The sequence below is a fragment of the Hylaeus volcanicus genome, chromosome 7 (genome assembly GCF_026283585.1).
Source record: "Hylaeus volcanicus isolate JK05 chromosome 7, UHH_iyHylVolc1.0_haploid, whole genome shotgun sequence".
NCBI lineage: Eukaryota > Metazoa > Arthropoda > Insecta > Hymenoptera > Colletidae > Hylaeus > Hylaeus volcanicus.
Window position 1 is genome coordinate 8469482 of NC_071982.1, and position 24881 is coordinate 8494362.

A 24881-nucleotide genomic window follows, 5' to 3' on the forward strand; every position below is an offset into this window, starting at 1 on the left:
TGGCGCCATCGGTGGGAAAACGCTCAAGTTTGTAATGAAAATAGTTCCCACTGTTCCTGTTAGATGGCGCCAATAACTAACGAAATCGGTACTTATAACTGCATTAAAATGACTATTAAAATAAATGTTTAAACAATGAAATTATATAACATTGAAATTATATACTATAGTGTTAGAAAGCAGTTGTATTAATTATCCATTTATGCAAAATACAAAACAATTAATTCAAAGGTATCGGTGGCGCCATCTTACAAAAACGAGCGGAACCTATATTCACTTCAAACTTGGGCGTTTTCCCACCGATGGCGCCACTAGTTAAAAAACAATCGCCATCTAGCAGCAACAGTGAGAACTATTTTATTATAAACTTTAGCAAGCAATGTTTTACAACATAGAATGTTAAAATGAGTAAAACGAATATTACGATATTGTACGGTAGTGAGACTGGCACTGCCCAAGACGTAGCTGAACAAATATGGAAAAGTGCCAAAAGGTTTTGTCATTGTTCTTCCTTTATTTTGTACACAGAGAACACACATTGTTTATTTTAACACATTTGCTATGACTCGGTTAATATCCAGTTTAGTTTAATATTAGATAAATGCCTTGGTTTTTGTTTCAGAAAATGTTTACACAGTACTGTCTATGCAATGAACGATTACGACATTCAAAATCTAGACACAGAAAAACTAGTAGTTTTTGTTGTTGCTACTACGGGCCAAGGAGACCCTCCTAATAACATGAGACAGTTTTGGAGACTTCTACTACGAAAAAGTCTTCCAGCGATGCTGCTCTCTAATATAAAGTATGGCATATTAGGCTTAGGTGACAGTTCTTACCAAAAATTCAATTTTGCAGCAAAAAAATTAAACAAGCGGTTGATGCAACTAGGTGCAAAGGAATTGCTGCCTATCGGATTGGCAGATGATCAGCATGATTTAGGAATAGATGCTGTTATCGATCCTTGGCAAGAAGAGTTATGGAAGAAGATTTCAGACGCATTTAATGTTTCTGCAACAGATATGGTCAATGATCAAGATAAAATAATTGAAAGATTTGATGTCTCTGAGATAAATTCAAATTTTTTAAGAGATTCGTACTGCTTAGACAATGATATCTACATGAAAGAATTACTTGTGAACAATGAAATGAAAATTGGTACAGTAATTGAAAACACAAGAACTACTACAGAAGATCATTTTCAGGATGTCAGATTAATTAAATTTAAATCAACTAATATCGATTATCAACCTGGAGACATAATGTATGTTAGACCAAAGAATTCGAAGGAGCAAGTTGAAAAATTCTTTAATATATTGAATAGTAACAATGTACAATTACATCCAGACATAAAGATTCAAGTATCAGAGAAAGAAGTCAAAGTGCCTACCGTTTTAAAACAAATTTTGACTTTACAACAGATTGTAGAACAATACTGGGATTTAAATTTCAAACCCCGGAGATCTACAATGCAAGTACTGTCCTTTATTAGCGAAAATGAACTAGAGAAGGAAAAGTTTCATGAATTTACAACTTCGAGTGGTCAAGAAGAACTATATGATTACATTAATAGACCGAGAAGAAATATTTTAGAATTACTAGCAGACTTTCCTCATACAACTAGTAAATTAAATATAAAATTACTATTTGAAATTATGTCTCCCATAAAACCTCGCGCTTTTAGCATAGCTTCGAGTTTAAGGGTTACAGAAGATGAGATTCATCTGTTAGTGGCTGTAGTAAAGTACAAAACGAAACTGTTAGAACCAAGGTACGGTTTGTGCTCAAACTGGCTGGGAAGATTAACAGAGGGAGACAAAATAATATTTTGGATACAAAAGGGAACATTTAAATTTGCATACGACAAACCGATGATACTTATTGGTCCTGGCACAGGTGTTGCACCATTTCGATCTGTACTATTGGACAAGTCTGCAATGCATAGTGATTTAAGTAATTGTGTTCTATTTTTTGGCTGTAGAAACAGAGAAAAAGATTATCATTGTAAACATGATTTTCAGTACTTAAAAGAAAAAATGCATTTAAATTTATTCTGTGCATTTTCAAGGGATCAAGATCGTAAAATGTAAGAGTAGTTATTTTTGTGTATCTATTTGTTGTATAACTTATTGCTTTATAAATATTTCAGATACGTACAACACGTTATACGTGATCAAAAGCAACTATGTTGGAATTTTTTTTGCAAAAATGGTAACGTTTACCTAGCGGGTAATTCCAAAAATATGCCAGATTGTGTTCGCGAAGAATTCGTCAATTTAGTCAAGGAAGTTTCAGAGCTAACCGAAGAAGAAGCAGAAAGTTTTATTAAACGGTTAGAAAACGAAAATCGATATCAGGTTGAAACATGGGGTTAATAAAAATCTTGTAAATAATTATGTAATTAAGTCGCTCCTTTATTAAAAGATCCGTGTAATATCTATGCATTCTCTATCGCGGCACTTCTCAACATTGATTACTCCGTTCACCCTCTTTACTGATATCAAAGTATCATTCCCCCACCGAAAGAAAGTTACGATTACAAATGGAACATTTCCACGAATAAACGAGTGAAATATTTTTCTTAAACGTTTGTTTAATTTCAATGTTAAATTTAGTTGACGACCAGTCGTACAATTTAGAGATAGATTGACGTTAAATTAATGTCAGCGATGAAACTATAAACATAATTGAAAATATTGCAACATCCCTACAACATTGCAGCAGAAACAGGATACGCCGTATAGATAGCGTACTGTAATTGGTAATTAAAAGTCGTTTAACTGATGTCATCGTGTCGCAAGAATTCAACTATAGACGGTCGACGTTTTATACGCACCGATCGTGCAATGAAAACCTGTTTAATCGCATTGAATAAGGAGCTCTCTATTCGCTGAAACAATTGCTCTATTATATAAATAGCATTGGCCGCATTCGTCACGCGAGATTTTTCTTTTTCTGCAATTTGAATATGATAGGCGCGCGCGGTCGTTCGTAACGTTAACGTCACCTCGGTTCAGTTCGTGAATCTTCGCGCAGCGTGGAGTTAAATCTTCAAACTCTAACCCTGTCTTATCTCATAACCTAAAAAAAAACAAGCGGAAACATGGTACGTCGTGCACGTTGGGGAACAGTTCTATTCATAACTCAACGTCTCAACCATCGGATCATGCAGTGATACTATAAAAGGTTCTTGCAAAGCCTTTTTTTGCGAACGAAAGTATCGAAGTATAGTACCCGGGAGGACTCCACAAATGTCGATTAAATAACCATCGTTGCCAACTATTTCTCCAACGCCGTTCGAATCACCACGAACACGTCCGTCCACCCGATAAAAGAGAGAACGAAACTGCGATTATAAATACTTATCGTCTGAGAATCGTCACGTGAAATGCATTAACCTTTATTACACGGCCTTTGACACGATCCAAGTTTAAAAACTTTGCGGAAAAATGGCGGGCAGTTACACGAAGAAGGAATTCGGCGTGGGTAGCGAGGAACAGACTTTATTGAAAGATTCGAATGGGACCCGCATCGTGCCCGCGAAAGGTATACGATATTTCCCATCTCTGTCGCTTTCTCGAGCCTTCATCCTTTTAGCTTCTGGTAATTTCAAATAACGGGGTCTCTACCCTTCTTGGAACTGTCTTTTACTCTTCTTTCTTTTTTTTTTTTATTTGTTTTCACTGCAACTACTCGGCCAAACCGGTCCCTTGGTAGAGAACATTCAACACGGTACACCTTGGATGGCATACTCCAACCATTTCAGAGTGTAACGTCGATTTTTGTTTGATCCAGAGCTTTTCTGGTAAAGACCAGTCTCGATTTGACGTTTTCTATGTAATGTTAAGTACTACTTATGATAATGTGAATTATTATGAAAATCAAAAAAAAAAGAAGGTCCTTTTTAAAATTCATTGAGTGGTATGTTTTTTTAAGAATTAATCGCACGAATCTGGAGTACTTTGCATTGAAGTACGTATCTACACTTAAGAGTATATATCTCTATTAAAAAATCCAATTATATAGATTACAAAGAGGTTGTAAAGATAAAGAAATAGATAGCAAAAGAAGATAAATGTAAGACCATGCTCCTTACTGCTACTTTTTGGCATAATGTGAATTCAAACAAGTAAAACAATGTAAATGCAATTATATGCTAAAAATGATTTATTGAAATTGTCTTTTTTTTTTTAATAAAATAAAAAGAAATGAAAATGATTTTACAGAGTATTTCATATGTCTTCGTACAAATTTTTCTCATAAAAAATACTTTCATTACATTTTTTTAAAACATATGAGAAAGACACAGAGGAAAAATATTTAACATTTTAGCCACAAAATATTCTTGCAAAATTTGTATGAAAACCTGCGGGACATTCTGTGTATGCACTAGTATTGTGTTTCACTTGCAAAGTTAGTTTTTTGCTGACACAAAGTAAGCAAGATGTTAGGATATATATGTGTTGTATGGTAAGCTAAAGCATGACTATTATATTACAGTTTAAAAAGGAACTTTAATGAAGCAAAAGATAGCAGAAAATTATTATTTTTTATAATTTCGCAATACTTGGTATTGATATGTTATGTTACATGCTTACAGCATACACATTATACAGGAGTACAATTTAGACAGCAATGAAGTACAAGTAGAATAAACTTTCCGCGAATGTCTTCTCCACAGGTTCCGTTAAAGCTTCATATAGTACTTTTAGAGTTCACGTTTCAAATGGTAATTAATACTTAATTTCTTTTAAAGTATAAGCAACATCATTTGTGTTCCCAAAGTCAAATGTTACATTCATGCGTGTATCATTCCTTACATTACATAAGCTTAAGATATCAATATGAAATCATATGTGTACATAATGCATGTATTCTATGTTCGCGTTGTCTACGTTGAATTAATAAATTGCTTTAAATTGAGGCATTATTAAAGTGTTGTTAGTATAGCTCTACACTGCAGCAGTATTAAATTTGTACGGGCATCGCGCAAACCATATTGTGAACCTTTTGTCGTAGGTACCGAACCCGTTCGGCTTTCCCCTGGATGGGAGGGTACAGGTAGACCCGACGATGAATTGAACTTCAAAGGAGTTACAATGGATCAAGCAGACCTTGAATTAAATCCTCCCAGGGATAGGTAAATGATAACATATAGAATGAATATACTTAGATATTTGTAATTGTTTATATTAAAATGTTTGTATATGTAAATTTAGATTAAATGTAGTGTTCTGTATAATGGTACTTCATGGAATTGGCGCCTTGATGCCATGGAATATGTTCATAACAGCAAAAGATGTAAGAGGCTTTAAACTATGTCTTTATTTTAATTTCCAATTTAAGAGGAAATACTATCTCTAGGGTAAAAAAATCGAGATTGTATTCTTCTTTAATACAGATCACGCATTTCTAATCCTTAATTATTCTTTCAGTATTTTGTACACTATAAATTATCAGAGGAATATACAGGGATCGTTACAAATTATGCCACAAATTTTCTCGCCTGGTTAGGATTTGCGGCGCAAATACCAAATCTACTTTTTAATTGGTTAAATGTATTTGTACAATTCGGGTATGTATATTTTTAATGACACTCGCTTAATATACTTACTTACAAGAAACGTACTAGACCTATCCTTCTCCAATTTTAACTTACTTTTGCAGAGTAATTTATCATCCTGCAAAAGTAGATTAAAATCGGAAGGGGAGACGGTAAGTTCTCTCCTTGTTAGACTTTGATGTCTTTATCGTTCTGTAGATCATTACAGTTTCTGATTAAATTAAATCTCAAGCTAAAAAGATGTTGACATTTAAAATGTGTGTTGTACTTTTAGTGGCAATTTGACAACACGTATAGTATGGGGCATCTTCGTACAAGTTTTAGTATTTGTATGTACCGTTATTTTGGCAATGACCGATAGCTCTGGCTGGCCTGGTATTTTTTTCTGGATCACCATGGCTTCTGTTATTGTATTAAACAGTAAGATGTAAAACATTTTGTTTTCTCAAAATTTTTTACATAAAAGTTGTATAGTTTTTTTCAAATTACATTCTACGATTGATCATTTTATTGCTTTTAAATTGCGCTCAATTTTTCAATTTTTTTTATTACAATATCTTTGCACGCACAATATTTATTTTTAATCCGTAAAATCTCTTTCAGCTGCTAATGGAATTTACCAAAACTCCGTGTTTGGTATGGTAGCAAAATTACCCACAAAGTACACCGGAGCTATTGTCTTAGGCACGGTAAATAAATTGTGATAAAAACGTTATGTAACATACATTTGTACAAATAATATTACTTTCATGCTATTTTCAGAATATAAGTGGAACATTTACGGCCCTGATTAATTTACTTGCTCAGTATATGGCGCCAAATGCTCGAACTGCTGCGATATATTACTTTATAACAGCGCTGTTCGTTCTTCTCGCATGCTTCGATACTTATTTCGCACTTCCAATAAATGTAAGGCATATCTTTCTGTTATAAGTAGAGCGACGACTTGGATTATGCGTAACGTTATATATTAATTGTTATCGTTTGCAGAGGTTTTACCGATATCGTGAATTATTATACCAGAAAGGAGTTAACAAGAGGCAGTTGGAAAATAGCGCGAGAGGCAAAAACGATACACCGCCTTATTGGAAAATATTTTGCCAATGTTTTCCTCAATGCTTCAACACATTTCTCGTGTTTTTCGTAACTCTTGCTCTATTTCCTGCCGTTCAATCTGATATACAGATCTCGGATCCGGACTTTATAGTCACACCAAAGTATTACACTACCATTATGTGTTTCCTCACGTTTAATACCACCGCTCTAATTGGAAGCTCTATCGCATCGTTAGTTCAGTGGGTGAGTAAATTTAATCCGAAGATTCATCGGGTGCCAAATACATAAAAACTGGTTGTGCAATAATTTTTATTTCTCTTTGTACAGCCTAGTAAAAAGTACTTGGTGATCCCAGTCGTTTTACGTATTTTGTATATACCATTGTTTTTATTGTGTAACTATCAACCAAGCCATACTACAAGAATATTGCCAGTGTATATCAATAACGACTGGGTTTATTTTGTGATTGCTGTTACAATGGGTATAAGTAGCGGCTATTTTTCATCGTTGTCCATGATGTATTGTCCCAGGTGAGGCTCGTGAATTCATCGATCGAGAAGAAAGACATTTTTCTTCCAATCATTTTCGAAAATTCATAATCGCATATTTTAATTTCAGAACGGTAGATTCGCAATATGCTGCAACAGCTGGTATGTTTGGCGCAGCATCGCTAATTACAGGAATTTTTACTGGACTATTGTTTTCAATGGTCATGCCCACTTTGGTAGCACATGTTACATTTCCAATGTCATAATGTATGCGCCGTTTAATGAAACAAAAAAAAAATTACCGCGTTTTTGAAGATATTTACTAAATAGGCAAATCAAAACGAGCACAAGGAAATGTAATGAATATGAAATTCATTAACACGAAGTACAATTTGATTTTGACGTAATATTGTTTTTGAGGTTAAGTTAACGAATTTAGTAGATTTCTCATCACATGCACTGATGAAACTGAGAATAAATTTTATTTAATTGTACGATTAATTCTTCGAGCAGAAAGTGAATTATATTTATTTATTAACTTGTATTTGAATTAACACAAAGTTTTTTTTTTATTTCACTTGTGAGACAGGAAGGAATAGCGTTAAACGAGAGGTTCAAAAATTACTTGAAATTATCGAGCTCGTATTGTAAAAAATGACTTCATATTTCACGATTAATTGTTTAAGACTTCAACCAACAAATAGAAGCTTGTTACCACTTCAAATTCACATTAATGATCTTAATGTTTAATCACTGCCCCGATGGAACTATTGCTACTAGATTGGACCAATAAGCCTTACTAACCACGTATTATTAGATTTTTCACATGCATACGTTAAATCAGAGCCGCTAAAATAAGCACATCTAAGACCTGTTCATTTAATCCTTTGCACTCGAAAAGTTATTTCCCGTCACCTACCTTGGTGTAATTTTCCGAATTCAGGAAAATGTGCTTGACAATCACATATTCGATTCTTCGATTGCAAACAAATTCTTCTGAATTAGAAAAATTACAATAAAATAGTGGTGACTGGAGAGGTTATTTTCGAACGCAAAAGGTTAACAATTGTTACTTACATAGACCAAATTTAAGATAAGACTGTGCTTTGTTAACTTTTTTGTACTAACAGCATAATCAATTCAGAACTGAGCTGTGTATAATTTGGATGACAAAACTGCTTAAACGCTAGATAGTTTGTTTTAATGTCACATGCTCAGTAACTGTAACGACTGACTTGAAGTATTTACAGTTTGTTCCAAAACACTTATATGCATTTAAATGGCACGTCATAGTGTTATTTACTAGAATACATGTAAGTTTCGCACAGACCAATTAACATTTGTCAAGGTATGGTATATTGTTTTATCATAATTTATACGTTTACGTTGTTATTTTTAGAAATCAGCAGGTTGTATTATCTTCGTGATGTGTTATATCATAGCGATTTTATATACTTTGACGTGTTAATTTTATACTAATTTTTTGATAGCACTTAGAACTAATATTTGCAGTTAGTGCTTATTTTGTTAAGCAACTTATTACTCATGAAAGGTACAATATACATTTTCATAGATGATTACGAAAAGATCTGATTGTCGATAGTCTGAATGAAGGTCATGACAATAAAGTTTTTGTTTTATTTTATAGATATATATACTTATATATATCAATTTATATAGTTTCATATTTGTAGTTTGTTTCCTGCAATTAAAGACTCTCTTATGGTATTTAATACTACTTGCTTACTACGTACTTCGCTTTAATTAACGTACCGTGCATTGAAACGTAATTAAGACGGCGTGTATAAATGAATGGTAACATGTCAACAGAAAATCGCATGGCATGTTATAAGCTCAATAAAGCTCTACTACAATATTTTCTGTACATTTATGAGATGTATTGTACTTATTTACACATATATCTATACCGGATCTTGGACTCGAAGATGTGAAATATTACGTACTATACATTAAATAAGGTTATTTTTCCTAAATGATTTCTAAATGATGTATACTATTACTATTATTTTATTGATATATTTATACATAAAATGAAGTACTATATGAATAATAAGAAATCATTCAAGGTTAATATGAATTAGAAATAATAAAATGAGCTTTGTTGCACCTAGTACGACATAAATACATTGTTTTCGTTATAAAGGGCGACAAAAAAGAGTATACATCATTGAACATGATCTTTTGTTCAGGTACAATTAGCAGAATCTGTAAATACTGACTAAGTGCTTCCACATGTTATAACATGTGACGATTACAAATTTCCAGTTTTATTATACAAGATGTTTCATCGAAACAAGACATGCATTTATCTCCTTTCATTTTGACGGTACCGAAAAATGATGCAAACATAATTTAAATTAAATGACTTAAATTATGTCTAAAACATTTTACCGTATCGCTAAAAGTAAAGAAAATAATTAAACGTCCTATTTCTGAGGTAACACTTTGTATGTATATATTCGGTAACTTGTAAGCTATACTGTTACACTCTTTATATTACTGTTTGTCATCTATTTCTATCTCTTATACGTAATCATAATCGATACTCTTACACATTTTCAAATTATACTCAGCTAACTCGTTATCGTAATCTCGTATACTCACGAACTTAAATCTTGCTAACGAAGAGAAAGACTTAAATTACTTAAATTACCTCAAATATTGTATCCCAAGTTGACCATAAATTTTATTCTAAAATATAGAATCCGAATTCCTAGAAGGACAATCCTCCGCATGAAGCAATTCAGACAATAAATTATAAATGAAATTTAATGAAACCCATGAATGAAAGATCGTTGAATTTAAAGCTGATAGAGGCATAGAGGGGATATTTTTATATTGATTCAGTCGTGGACATGTTACATCCAAAATTGCTTGATGCATATCATATTATCTAGATTAGACATTTTCAGTAAAGTACATACTTAAAAATTATTGACTATGAAAAAAAGTGCAAGCACGTACATCTGTTTCTATATAAAAATGGTATTACGATAAATTATGTAACAAACTAGAGATCAGGTTACATCGATGTTATTACGAATCTTACCATTATTATGTCGAAATTTTTGGCCATGCGTAGTATAAATATAAATCACTGTAAGATACTTACAAAGTTCACGGTTACAAATGCGTCATAAAACGTAGATCTATGGAATTGTTTTCGACCGTTCAATATATTGTAGAGATGATGTTAAATAAATGAATAAGGACCATTCTGACTTTATATTTAATATCCAACTATATTATAATAATTTGCACACCATTTCATATTGAAAAACTAGAACGTGTTTGATAACACAAATATATAATCTGTTTACGTAGCTTCTTACTTTATTCTAGTAGGTAAACACAAATGAAATTTACAAAAACAATAGTTCCTTAAAAATAGATGTTATTCCCTTTGTTAATGTTGGTATACAGTATTAAACAGTAAATATTCAGAGTTAGGATAAAAGAAAGATGAAATGTACATAGTACAAGTTGTGTCGCGAGTCAGTAAATTTTACATAACGTAAACTTTCTCTATTTTCTTGTATGGAAACGCTTCTTTGGTTTTTGGACAAATCACAATACCATTGTTTTCTTGAGCCATCTTCTCCAACGCCTGAAATAAAATCCGATTAATTTAAAGTAGCATAGTTTAATAATGTTGCATTTAATGAAAAATGAATGCTTCAATTTACTTGCTCTCCATATACGTATCCATTTGGCATCATCATTGGTTGGTTATATTCGTTTAACGGTTTGTCACTAATACTGCAGACAAGCCTGGACTGTGAACAATGAGCAAAAGGCAATGGAGCAGCTAATTCGTTAAGTGCCTCATTACACACTGGACAATTTGGGTTTCTACCCTCTTTTTTTGCACTATAACACTGAGGTGTTTTTAATGCTGACAAACCTGCTTGTAGAGCTACCGTAAAGACACTTTGACTTGCTAATTGGAATAGTCTATAATTTTCATGTCTGAACTGCTCTATTAATCTATCCCACCTGTAAATAATATAATGTTATTCTACATTTTTTATAAATGTAATTATTAATTCAAATATAAAAACCATTTATATTAGCATTTAAATAAAGAACACATTTACCTCTTCTCATCTAATAAATCTTTATATGGACTGAGAGATGTATTAGCTGGAAATGCCAACTGTCCCATGCAACATTGAATTTCTTGCAACTGATAATCATCGTAATTAGCAAAACATTTTCGGGCATGCTTGACAGCATCGAGTCTTCTATCTGCTCTCACTAATTCTATGAATTCCTGTACTCGTAAATTAAATTCCATAGTACTTCCTAATTTCCTTAATTTAGATCGATTGTCATGGCACCACCCAACGCATCTCGCAGTCTCATGATTCGCTAAAGACTTTTCGACCTCTCTAGATACCATAAATACATCTAAAAATATGGAAGGAGAAAAAGAATTATATGCATACCATAAGTTACTTAATCATTTTAACAACGAACATACCTATGTTTGTTAAATCTCTAAGTTCGCTACTGTCTGCCAACTTAGTCGCAGTTTTATAATAGCCCTTACGAAGAAAATATTCTACCAACATTCTATCGAGTCTCTGTCGTCGCCATTGATTTACAACACTTGGAGCAGTGTTAGCATGTTCCTTTAAATGATCTAACCGTCTTTTACACACCATTCCTGCTTGCAATTCTTCCGCTATAGATTCCTCTGCTTTTCTCTTTAAAACCTGCAGTCTAGCAACAACTCCTCCCAACAGTCTGCTTATTTCTCCAGCAGGAACACCTGCTCCATCGCCCTTTAACAATTCATTAGCTGCCGCTTGTACATGAGAGACTTCCCTATCTAAGGTTTTTTGAGCAGAACGAAATTTTTTATTTAGGAGTTCATAAGGAACCTAAAAATATCGCATTAATATATTTCCTTTTTCATTCGTTTAAATTACAATATAATTTTCATAAATTTTAGAGTGATAAAACGAAAAACAGCAAAATTCGCCTAACATCGCAATTAACATAAATAACGCGTTATCAAAAAATCATGAATAATTCTAAATAACTTGTCATTCCAACAAATTTAAGACACGATTTAAGAGGCGTTAAGTACCTTTAATGTTGGATGCTCGAGACTTTTAACGTCTGACATATTGGTTATGTTCAAACTACGCGTAAAGCTGTGTTTAAAAGTCTGAGGAGGATTACGTCTATTATATCGTAGCTAATGTACTTTGTAATTACGTATTATAGTCATCCATCTCCTTTCATCTAAATATCGCATACAACTGTACAATGATTGCGAACGAAACAATTTTGACACACGACAGTTTCGAAAAATCACAAAATTTCTTTATTCTCTTTTAACAAAGTTAGTCAGCAGTTTGTTTACGCATGATGAAAACGTTAGTGTTATGATGTATATCTAGATGGCTCCATTAACGAAAAAAGTAAGGGATGATCCTCAGAATGATACATTCGCCAGCTACAAAATTGATTGTCGGCCGTAACGAAATTACATTTATTTCATAACAATTTATAATTTCAGACAGACTATAAAGGTATATACGTAATGGTAACGTTAGCAGAGTTATAGTCAAGTATAGTACGAATCGCACCCTTGAAAATAATATTCACTCCATTACTGAATTTGCTTTTGTGACGACACAGAGGCTGCCATATTTAAGAACAACCTACATATGCCACCTGAATAGAAATCGAAGTACTACATTTCTAAATTTACGTGTATGCTGATTTGTCATTTGAAGAAGTCTCTGAAATTGTCTCAAACGACTGCCCCAATCTTGTGGTTCAGACACCATATGGATGGCGTATATTTTTTTCTAAAAAATAGCAGTTTCTACATTCTATTCGGAGGCGATAGACAACGTACTTCCAATCTATAGATACATTCCTGGTTGAAGTATGTCTACCGTGCGGACCAATGAAATTTCGATTACGCTACAGGCTCTGTTTACATCTAACTGCATCGTCTCTAAGAACATTTCGTAAAAAAATTCATCTATGGTAGTTTATAATAAAATCTTTCAACGTATCGTTGCAAACGATAGTTAGAGAAACGTAAAAGAGAAAAAAGAAGACGGTTGAGAGTGGTATTTATGAAAAAATTCACGGAAGAATTCAGCCGATATTTAACCGTTCGGCAGGATCGAATCGGAGAGAATCGGTGATCCTCGGGGACGTTCGGCCGGTGACGGAGAGTATCGGTGGCGCGCGCGAGTCACTCGGATGGCCGGGGGCCGCCATTTTCCTCCAGCGAGGGAGACAGTCGCGAGCGTAGTTCCGCGCATTGTCGACTAATTTTTTCGTCGAATCGAGGGATTTTCGCGAATAACTGGGGCTTGGGGCGGGCGCGCGTGACCCCAGTGCCCGTATCCGACCGAGTATCGTTCCACGGGAGACTCGAAGTCACCCGTGGACGCCGGAAGAGCCCAGCCGTGCGAGTCGGAATAGTCGAGGCGCCGCGCGTATACGTCCCACAAGAGACACAATCGTAAAAGAACGCCGTGTGAGAGAGTGAATACTGTTTGGTGATCGCAGTGTGGCCGGTGGAAATACACGATACGCCTGGAGTGCTGTGGAGCCCGAGGAATATAAGAGGAATCGCCTCCGACAGGTTAGTGAAGTGGTCACTCGCCGTGGCTCCAGTTTTTCTCGCGTTAGATCGCGCCGCCGAACAGCTCAGTGTACGCCGTGTGTGCGTCGCTCGCGCGGCCCCTGGTGTTGCGCGGTGCATGCGTGCACACACGCACCGGAGAAAATTCCGCGGGTTCGTGCGTGTGTATTCGTATGCGTTTCCATCTTTGTCGTCCGTGCGCGTACACCAGCGTCACGGTGCACACGTAGTTCGCCGTTTAACCGTTCCTTGGGCCCGTGTGTGCGTGTGTATGACCAGGGTCGGACGAGACACGGGCCGCAAGAGGCCACAGCCCAGGGGTCCTCCGAGCTCCGACCCCTTTGTGCTCGCACATGCAGTGATTTTTCGTTTCTTTTTAACGATCGCCAATTCCAACCAAATGTTGCAATAGTTTCATCGAAAATCACTCTGAGCGTTGTTGGGAGTGGTGTGCTCAAGGAAAAATTATTGAAAGAAAAGTACATCGTCGGTACCGCGATAACAATATAAATTACTCGCAAATGATTTGTATCGGGATCGCGAGAAGTTGTTTTTTTCGTAAATGCTGAATGAAAACTTTATTTACGGGAAGCATATTAAAATAAAAAAAACATGCATTACTTTAGATACATTACTCGTTATGCGTGCAATTACGATAACTGTAGTCCCGGGGCTTTGCAAAATCCTAATCCGGCGCTGTGTATGACACTTGGTGTGCGAGTATGCTAACTAGTGTGATATGGCGGGAGACGCCGCGCCAGCACCGAGCCACGTGCCTTTCTTTTTATTCGGCCCTTCGCTTGCCTCGCCACTGGCCCGATTATCGTATCCTCTCTTACCCTCGACCACTGTCCAACCTGGGATCTTTGATTCTTGCGAAAAGATCGACTCCGGAACCGATTTTCAATGGAAGCGACTCGAATCGATTCACTGGAAAATTCAGTCCCGCGAAATCAATTCGATAAATCGTTTTTCTAGTTACTAACTACATCTCGGGATATACTTTGACGTTTCTAGGTTAGATCCGACTAGAAATTACGGAGACGATGATTAGAAATTAAACGGTGAATCAATCGCGTCTTTCAAATCGTTGGACGAAAATTGACCCTGGAATCGAGCATCGGTATTCCCAAACCCCAGAAACTTCCACTGAATTTTCGTCTATGCTTTGAGGAACTCCGATCTCTGCGCTTAAGTGCTCTCCTTTCTAGTGAACTGTGAAATCGTATCTTGACGTTGACCTTCGGCAACGTCTTCGGCCTTTCCGATAGAAATGGTTGCATGCACGCGTTTCTCGCATTTCTCTTCTCCCGGATCGACGTCTGGAAAAAATCATCGGTGTAATTTGCAAGTCCATAGAATATGTTAATGCCGAAGTAGTATTACGATGGACAATTAGATGACTTATCTGTTTTACTACGCGCACGGACTATAATCGGTTACCGATCGTCGCGAAAGTAGTGAAACAAGCATTGTTTAAATTTCGATGTAATTTATTTCTCTTTGATAAATCTATCATTTGAATACAATATCGCTCGCTTCTGCGTGTAACAAACGATCCACGAACGACGTTTCGTTCGCGTTTTGTTAGTGGGTGCACGTGCGAGCGTGGGACAAATTTTCTGACGCATTATCGCTCGAGTATGAAAATTGTTATGAAATAGTGTTAGATGGCAGCACTTTGTGCCGTGCTTCGAAATTTTCTTCTATTTACACAGGATGAAGTGCCCACAGAATTTTCGATTACCCACCAAGTGTACACTGTACACGTTCTCGGCATCGAATCGGGCTCGCGTAACTCCCTCTCCTACATTTCGATAAATCACGTTACTGAAAATATTTGATTCCGCCGACGAAACTAAATACCCCCGGTACAGTGTGCTCTCCGATATAAATCATTCACTCTGCTAAGCGTACGTGTCGCACGGCTGACCGCCATTTAGATAGACGCTTCTAGAATATCATTCGTTTGTATCTGGCTCTTCTTCTGTCGACGACCCATCTTCAACGTTTATTTATTTCCTCGTACGTCGACGTACGGTGCTTTCCGCGCGATCAGCGGGAAATTTTCTTAAGCGACATAATTTAAGGACGCGTTTGCATACGTCATCGGGAACCGTCACATCGCGCGTTCGCGTATCGGTATAAGTTTACGCTAAGGTTACGTCTTGTTCCGTTTGTAACTGAAGTAAATAAATATCGAAATATTAACCAATTACATTTTTAGGTAAGACCGCTGGTTTCGACGCGTGCACGAACTTACTTTTCCCGCGAGTTCGATGTTCTTGCCGGACTTGGTTAACAAGCTTCCGTTCGACGCGATAAAGCATGTTAACGACCTACTAATCTGAAACGCACGGTTCGAATGACTGCACAATATTGGAGACGCGATGCCCGTGCGTCCGATGACTTCAGCTGTTTTTTAGATGTAGACGTTTCGAGAAACGATATTTTGGTAGTAAGTGCGGATTTTTGTTGACTTGTAACAATTTGATCGTTTAAGTCTCGTTCATCGAATGACTGATTTTATGAGGTTGTATATTTTTATAGTTTTGTTTTTCGTTGCTTGATTTATAGCTAGATCGTCCACCTGTGCGTTTGACTAGATAAAAGTGGGAGCAATTCGGTTGGAAGAGTATTTTTTGTTTTGTTTATTGAAGCCTTTAGTTTTACATGAGTTATCCCCAATAAACAAGGGCTTAAGGATGAACAATTCAAACTTATATCCGCGGTTTATGGAAGCCTTCAGTTTCACATGAGTTTTCCCAATAAACAAGGACTTAAGGATTAACAATTCAAACTTATATCCTAATGGTCCAATTGAACATCAGAAAAAATATACAAGTATAAGGTACTCCAAAAAAGCCTGACTACATATAGTGGTTGGAAGAGTATCGACAAGTCCTAAAGGACGTCGGCGCCGAGCGGAATGCCGGATTGCGTAATTTTCGCCGAATTTAACGCGAATATGGAACAAACGTCGCATACGTTTTCCTTATTTTGTTTCGACGGTGTGCGCGGCACACGGACGTAACTTACTTATTCATCGTTGATTGTGTCCGTATTTAAACGAGCTCCCGTTCTGGCCTTACGTAATTTGCTGAACGCGGAGAGCAGCGGTGTACGCTCGGTTGCTTATTCAGCAATGTTGTGACCTGTATTCACGTCGCGACACTTCTGTTTCTTTTTACTAGAAACCCACTCACAGCCTGCGAAACCGTATGTGCGGCGTCGTCCCGTATATTTACGTTTTCCTCGGCCGGCGCCGCGTAAATCCATCTCCAGCGGCCGTCGCGGAGAAAGGAAACGAGCAGAAGTGTTATCCTTCGAGAAAGTTAAGTCGTTCGACTTGACGAAGGAGGTCGTCCCGCACGTCGCTGACCAACCGACTTTTTTTTTAGGCCCTCTCGCGGTTCGGGAGAATATCTGTGTTGCCGACTTAGTCACGAAGTAGGCCTGAGGTTTCTGTTCTCAAAAATTCTTCTGTTCGAAGTCTCGAAAAAGTGACGTGAACTATATTAGGAATAAACTAAGTTTCAGAACGGACATCCCAAGGGGTTAAATTACTCGGACGGTACCAAGCCCCATTTTGAAACGCAAATATCACGATGGCGGTCGTTCCGAGGACGTTACATGTAAACACGGTAATCCGGTGTTCAATTTCGCGCGGTCGATGCGTAGTCTTCTCCGAGACTCGTTATCCGGCGGGTTGGGCGTAATCGGGTCAAATAATCAAAGACCGTGGGTCGTGAGACGGTTCGAGAGAATTTTCATGGGAATTCGTCATGTATCGATGATTCATGGTTCCGCGCCCGACCGACGAGGTCGCCAGGGATCTGTTATTGTTTGTCGAGTCTCCCGTTCGCGCCGAAAGATACACGTCACGATGATTCTTTTTTATCGCCGGGAACTGTAACAGCGATGGCGGCTTCGTTGCGAAAGTATTTCGCGCCATGCCCGTTAACCCTTTCACTCTTAGCTTATCGAATGACCACGGGAAAAAAAGTATTTGCTTTTACTTTTGTACATATTTGCTACGTCTTGTATGAAATTAATATATATTTTTTCGATAAGTGTAGATACGCAACGGGATGACTACAATGGGAAGGAAAAGGTTAATCACTTTGGAACTCGGCGATCGAGATAAGAGCGCGGTTGCGAACGTTCGAAGAATTTCCTCGACCATATTTTTCCTTCGTCCCGACGTAACGCACCAAGCGAAATTAATTCGTTACACAACTTGCATAAGTCTTGGATGGGATACAGATGTGCCGCGCCGAGTACACGTAACCGCCTATTTAGAAATGTTATCGCGTGCACTGATAACGGAACGATAATGCGAAAAATGTACGCGTACTTTATTTCGCGATCTAACATTCCTTCGGTATTTATAGCATCGACGGCATTATTACCACGCATTACGCGAAACCACATCTTTTTATTTCGCGTATGTTTGAACGCTTAACTTACAGTTTTTTTATTTCACTTATTTTTTTTTCTTTTTTTAGTTGACAATCCATCATTTCAAGCATTTAAGAAAAGGTTAATTTGAGATCGCCGATAGAAAAGGTTCGAAGGAGCGAGGCGTGAAAAATAAGAGACAGCTGCGAACAAGGATGCAGAGAGCGGTAAAGTTTCCGTGGGCTTTGTCCTCCGTCATCGGCTCGTCTTCCGTCATTTTTTGTCGCGTAATTAAAGCGTGAAATCGCTGGCGAAGAGAAGAGATGGGCGAAAGCTGGTCAGATGAAGAGAGCGATAGAGGAACGGGTGGCGGGAAAGGGGGGAAAAAGTGTCCCTGTCTCGTACGAGGCTCGGGTGGAACCAAACCGCGGCGGTTATTATCGATCTCTCGACATCGTTACACTTCGTCCGGGATCCGTACAAGTGCGGTAAAAGGCACGAGAGAGTGGTTACGTCGATTGTCCACGGGCTGCAGCGACGCTCTACAGGCTGGTTCGAAAATAAAGTGACCAAACTTTCGTCGGGTTGAGTATTCTGGTTACCTTGAGGATAGTAAACGGTCTCGCGGTCGTGGACACGGAAATGCCTCCCGCTCCAACTGCGGCCATTGTTTCTTTAGCATACAATCTTGATTTAACCCATTAAGTACCGTTGTCCCATTTAAAAGATTCGTCGTCCTATTCGGAAGAAACATTCGTCGTATAGAGTAATATTTCTACGCGTCTATGATTCATGTTCCTATTTTCATTTAACGTGTAACAGATAAACAGTCGTTTATCTTTTAATCGCAACCAAATGTTTATTCAGATAAGAATTTTAACCGTCTGTATTTTAGCTGGCCTGTTGGAGATTGACGGAGGAGGTCAATTACATGGCCCGTGCATCCTCCCCACTTAAATTCTTTCGTACTTCGGTTCGCTGGCAGGTCGAAAACGCTTTGTTTACACCGCTCTCTCTCTGTCACTGTTCGGTTAGGACTCTGTCGAGGTTATGTTCTCGGTTCGTCGTGGCATAATGGAATAACGGTCGGCGATAGACACTTTGAGAAATCTGAAGCTAGTATTTTTCAAACAGGCAACGTGTCGCGACCTCGACGATATTTATCTGGAAAGACCAGGAAAGATGTCTTTCTCGTCCCGTTATACCTAATAAGCCAGAACTCGTTCTTTAAAGTTTGATCGCCCATGTTGGAAACACTGTGCACGCCAGATCGTTCCGTAGAAATTTCAATGTAACAGCCTAAGTGGCATGTGGATGGCTGCTCGGCAAAGAGGGAAAGGGAGAGCGAAAGAACGGCCTGGACGTTGTAACAGGTGCCCCCACCCGTTCCCTTGTTGCCCCCTTCCTCTTTGCCTTTCTTCCCTCGGTATTCTCTTCAGGTTCGTTTCATTCGTCCCGTGTATATATCTTATAACATTTCCTATCCTCTTTCCCTCCATCGCTGCTTAGCCGCTTTTATGTAAGGCTAGCAAACTGACCTGACTCAACTATCGGGTATGCTACAACCTATCGCTGTGTTTCCCTCGCGCGGGAGTGGGGCCGAGGAAGATCAAAAGGTACCGTTCCTCTTTTCGATTTCATTGTTTGAGTTGTAACACGCACGGAATTTCCGTTGAACTTGCGCTTAGAAACACGCTCTACAGGGTGTCCCAAAAATATTGGAGGTCCTTGAAAGGGGTGGTTCGGGAGGTGATTTGAAACAACTTTTCCCTTTGCAAAAATGTCGGATGGGGCTTCGTTAAGTAGATATTAATAAAAACAAACCGACCAATCAGAGCGCGCGGATACCGTTGGAGCGGCCGCGGTAGCGAAGGCTACGCGCTGAGCGGCCGCGTCCAATGTCCTTCGATGCACGTCGAGTCACTTGTTCGCGTATGAGAGCGGCTACCAGCGCGTAGCCATCGCTACCGCGGCCGCTCCAACAGTATCCGCGCGCTTTGATTGGTCAGTGTTTTCCGTTAATATCTCTTCAACGAAGCCTCGGACAACAATTTCGCTAAGGAAAAAGTTGTTTCAAATCACCCCCTGAACCACCCTTTTCAAGGACCTCCAACATTTTTGGGACACCCTGTATAGGCGACCTCATGGGAACTGCAAGCGTGTGTGTTACAGTCGAACCGTATACTTAGTCTAATGCGTATGTTCTTCGTTGCGTGTACACGTTTACTAATTCTTCTGAAACAAATATACGCATGATAAATCAATGATACTTGTAAACTGTAATGCAACAACGTCGTAATCTATTACCCAAATAAAATTCCTGATAAACGTATGCTTACGCTATTCGTTGCACGCCGAGCGTGTGCATTCGTTACAGTTTACGCTTCGACCGTAACATAGAGAAACGATTTTCTCTGTCCGCGACTCTCGCGGAAACGGCGATGAGCGAGCCCCCGTGGTACACTTGTTTCCTGTGCCCTATTACCCATACACCTACGCTGGCTGCACGCTACGTAATACGTACGCAGTGGACAAAAAAACCTCGCATCTTCTCGGTTTCTCTCGAGCCCGTTTCCCTTTTGTCTCTTTCGTTCCCGGTGCCGGTGTTCGTCTCCAACGGTCGCGTACGTTCGTTCCACCGCTCTCCGACCAATGCGCGCGCGGCGCACACCTATACAGAGTTACAGCGGGTTAGGACAAGTGCGTAGAGAGCGGCAGAGAGTAGTTCATGGAGTTTAGTTCCTCGTAGTGGATATGGCATCTTGACTCCTAGTAGTGGAGTGTGGCAAGCAATGGTCGGCTCGATCGATGTCTCGCCAACTTCCCACCCTCGACAGTCTGCCCCTCTCTTCAGGACACGTCCCCCCCTCCCACAAACCACCCACCCTACTCCCGGCTCTCCTCATCCCAGCCGTCAGACTCCCCGTCTCGCTCAACCACCTCCCGCTGTCCCCCATCCGCCGACACATCGAACTAAATCCCGGAGCTGCTTACTGCTTCCAAGTCTGTTTACAATGGCGATGCGCTACCCCCATTATCCCGGGGTCGTACTTCACCTTCGGACTACATCGTCACGACGAATCCCTTTTTACCTCCTCCACCCCTCCGTTTCAGTTCTATCTCTACGGGTTTGTTTCAGCTCGTTTATGAACCGATTACGCTAACAAATTAAGTGTTTTCGGATGCCTCTAGACTTACGATACGCTTCATATCTAAGTATGCTGTTATACGTTGCGAAATTATATTATTATGGGGACATTTCACGCTCAAAGACACTATCGTCATCTCTCCTCTCCAGATCGTTCTATTTGTTCTACGCAATGAACTTTGAGAGTACGAGAACCCTAGCAGAGAATATTCTAGAAAATAATTTTACCTAGAACAATCCTTCCTTCTTGGACCTAGGAATAAATATAGGGCAGGGTAATACCCTACCTAGTAACTTTTCCTCTTTCGATGATTATATGCATGAATTCTTGGAACGCACAAGTTTTTCATGGAACGTAATACGAAGTTCGGAAGTATACACGCGTAATTACAGACGGGACCAGGTTTCTAAGTGTAATAAACGGTGCTATAACTTTTGCGTGTGTCGGGCGTATTGTTTTCCGTTATTTACGTAATGCATGCCCATTTATCTATTATTATAGCTATCCGTGTCCGTTTCCCGCAAGAGTGGCAGAAACGAGCAGCGATATCTATGTACATTCTCGTTCCATTGTACGAGCCATTGTAGAAATCGATCAGGGTCCGTAGCCTGAATAGCATACCAGTAATTACGCTTTTCCCTAGTCTCGAAAAGAAATCAGCGTGCACGCGTAACAGTTTGATCGTTCCGCGCGCTGATTACGTAGAAATTGTCGCGTTATATCTTTTTCGCAAATTTCCACGATGCGTACCAATGTATTTGTCGAACGATACCGGGAGTATTAGCGTCGAAATAAAAAGAAAGGAGCCCGATTAGATTTAACCTTGGCTTCGCGGGCACGCTGCGCGTAACGTTCGCGTGGCGTAAATTGTTAACGGAACAAGTGCGTTGCCGTTTCACGGAAACACTTCCTCGCGGACTGATTTACATACTTCATTGCTATCTTTTTTGTCGCGCACGAATTGCGCCAACGTTTGAAAACGTTTCAAAATTTGTTTCGACGAAATTCAAGGTCAGGTTATCGACGAATCTGTAATCTAATTGTTGGAAATAAGCTTTCATATTTCCCTCGCAGCAGCATTTATGCGCCCTCTATATTCGCGGTGTACATCTTCCGCCTTTTACTGCAACAAAATGTGAGCGTAGCTTCTAAGATTGTTCTCGTGCTTTTTCACTACTATTCTTTTAAGTATTACACGATTGTTAAATAAACCATTTTTGGTAGAAGTCCTTGGCGTTATTTCATTCCTCGTTGCTCCAAAATAACCATCACTAATTGTAAGAATGAAAACTTTCTCTCTGTACAGGGTGTCCCAAAAATGTTGGAGGTCCTTGAAAAGGGTGGTTCAGGGGGTGATTTGAAACAACTTTTTCCTTAGCGAAATTGTTGTCCGAGGCTTCGTTGAAGAGATATTAACGGAAAACACTAACCAATCAAAGCGCGCGGATACTGTTGGAGCGGCCGCGGTAGCGATGGCTACGCGCTGGTAGCCGCTCTCATACGCGAACAAGTGACTCGACGTGCATCGAAGGACATTGGACGCGGCCGCTCAGCGCGTAGCCTTCGCTACCGCGGCCGCTCCAACGGTATCCGCGCGCTCTGATTGGTCGGTTTGTTTTTATTAATATCTACTTAACGAAGCCCCATCCGACATTTTTGCAAAGGGAAAAGTTGTTTCAAATCACCTCCCGAACCACCCCTTTCAAGGACCTCCAATATTTTTGGGACACCCTGTATACGCGTGTACATACTTAGGCTGTTCGTGGGACGTTCTTGTGAACGGCGGAGAGCGTGAAGTAAGTTATAAATTGGCCCTCTAATACGCGGACGAACTTGTTCCCGTTGTAACCGTTGCGACTAATGGGTTATAGCTCATTAGGCGTTACTAATGGATTATCATTCCTTTTAAGACCTATTGCTCTTCTCGCTCGACCGATTTCAAACGTTATTTGATAAACGACTCGTTTAGATGTCTTTCTTTGAAAGTTCACGTTGAAACTTTTTAGTAGAAATCGCTCGATTATTAACACGTTCGATGCATGTTTTTTTATGCAGTCGCTGAAACGCGGTGATGTATCGAAAAGTTCGGCAAGCAGCTCCTTTTGTTTCCTTAGAAGTGATTTATTCCATAAAGCACATCCAGAACGGGTGCGGAAACAATAAGAAAAGTTGGCTGGCGGTTTATGTGGAAAATTCTGATTCAGAGCGGAAGAGGATATAGGGAACCGTAAAGAGGAGGGGTTGGCAAAGTCGACGGAGTGTATGTAACTTTGAAACTTAACAAGGGTATATTCATCGCGTGCCCTACCATGAATAGGGGACACGAGCTGGCACATGTCTTGAACGTACCGGTATTGTTCTTTTTGTCTATGGTTCTCGATCGAGTCCTTCTTGACCCCGCCGTCATGCGAATGAACGATCCTCGTAGTCGGTGGAAGAGATAGCGAAGTCGTAAATTAAGCGAGGCGTGAAGAAGGGTGCGCGTTAGAGAACAAAATGCCAAAAAAGGGCAAAACAAATAATAGCACCTTTCCGTTCACATTTTTTCATCGCGTTTGCTGACGTCGTCTGTGTTCAGTAACCGAACGGGACGGTTTCGAATTTCATAACGGTCGATCATGGCCAACGAAGAGCTCCCTGTATCGTTTCCATCGATAATACGTCGCTAATTAAAAACTGTCGACAAAGTTTTAAATCTTTACGTCAAACTTTTCGGTAATTGCGACACTCGAGCGGATTGTAACTTCGGTAAAGAATAGTTGGTGTTCAAGGTGAACTTGGGATGCGCTAGGAAATGTTTTCAAAGTTAACTCGCAAAGTTTCATACTCGGTCTGCATACCGTGTCGAGTCGCCGCGAGAGCCGATTCGACCAAGTATCGCGGTGCAAAGACACCGAGACATTAATGCTCGAATCTATGTTTATATCGATCAGTGCGTGAGAGGGAAGGGATGGCGGAGCCGACGTTTGCGAACACGCTTTGCATGTGCATCGACACTCGTAGAGGAGGGCGCAATCTCAAGGCCGACGCACGAACTAAATTCGCCGAGTTCAACGAATACTTTGTCCACCGTCTCGTTTTACTTTCTCTTCCATTTCTTCCTTCTCGACTCCTCTCTGCGCCTTTGAAATCTCGTACGAATTTCGACTCCCGAGATAACGCAGAAAATTAGCATTTCCAAGTAAATCAGTTACAGGAATCGTTGTTCGATCGAGAAGAGTTTTAAACGATTTTCGTTGCTTCTGGATCTTTCTTTAAGAGGGCGCAGCGAATGTTTTTTTTCTTCGCGGGAGAACGCTCGTAACTTCTTTCCGAACCACATACGCGAACCCTGAAAGATAAACCTCCTCGTAAGTACCGACTGGACCGGTTTCTTTTTTTGCTCTGGCATACCATCAAAGGAGGGACAGTACTCGGCCATGTTGACTGGTATCTGTTACAAAACGATGCTTACGAGCTTCTACATGCGTACGTGCATAGAAGGACAACGATGAACGTTGAAGCATCATACTCGCGCTTTCCACGGAATCTCGCAAAACTTTGTCTTGGAATTTCGATCGTTGTTAGAGCGGAAGAGTGGGGAG

At 39.2% G+C, this 24881-nt stretch overlaps 3 protein-coding genes across 11 annotated transcripts in view; 2 read left to right on the top strand and 1 right to left on the bottom strand.

Annotated features, from left to right (window-relative positions):
• The first annotated feature begins 306 nt into the window (after positions 1 to 306).
• On the top strand, positions 307 to 7835 carry LOC128879529 (NADPH-dependent diflavin oxidoreductase 1). 5 transcript variants are annotated; one of them, XM_054128766.1, is made up of 12 exons: positions 307 to 493; positions 623 to 2086; positions 2150 to 2229; positions 5020 to 5140; positions 5220 to 5301; positions 5436 to 5575; positions 5838 to 5983; positions 6167 to 6252; positions 6326 to 6472; positions 6554 to 6862; positions 6947 to 7149; positions 7238 to 7835. In XM_054128766.1, the coding sequence occupies exons 1-12, from the start codon at positions 405 to 407 to the stop codon at positions 7371 to 7373; spliced, it is 3003 nt and encodes a 1000-aa protein (XP_053984741.1). In that variant the 5' UTR covers positions 307 to 404; the 3' UTR covers positions 7374 to 7835. The 5 variants fall into 5 exon arrangements, with proteins under 5 accessions (XP_053984741.1, XP_053984740.1, XP_053984739.1 ...); XM_054128762.1 differs by lacking the exons at positions 307 to 493; positions 623 to 2086; positions 2150 to 2229 and adding exons at positions 2382 to 3546; positions 4682 to 4729; XM_054128763.1 differs by lacking the exons at positions 307 to 493; positions 623 to 2086; positions 2150 to 2229 and adding an exon at positions 2384 to 3546.
• A 2503-nt stretch (positions 7836 to 10338) lies between these two features.
• LOC128879532 (E3 ubiquitin-protein transferase MAEA) lies at positions 10339 to 12738 on the bottom strand. The gene is made up of 5 exons (XM_054128779.1): positions 12224 to 12738; positions 11612 to 12014; positions 11226 to 11538; positions 10815 to 11124; positions 10339 to 10735 (listed from the first exon to the last, which is right to left on the bottom strand). Exons 1-5 carry the CDS (start codon positions 12260 to 12262, stop codon positions 10634 to 10636), a joined length of 1167 nt encoding a protein of 388 aa, XP_053984754.1. The 5' UTR covers positions 12263 to 12738; the 3' UTR covers positions 10339 to 10633.
• A 599-nt stretch (positions 12739 to 13337) lies between these two features.
• Positions 13338 to 24881, top strand: part of LOC128879530 (C-terminal-binding protein) — a 22195-nt gene continuing 10651 nt past the window's right edge. Inside the window, exon 1 of one of the 5 annotated variants that reach the window (XM_054128775.1) lies at positions 13338 to 13747. The gene's annotated coding sequence lies outside the window, so the exon portion shown is untranslated. Of the gene's footprint in view, positions 13748 to 18350; positions 18376 to 24881 lie in introns of those variants that run through there. The other 4 variants (XM_054128773.1, XM_054128768.1, XM_054128774.1 and 1 more) reach the window with 4 other exon arrangements.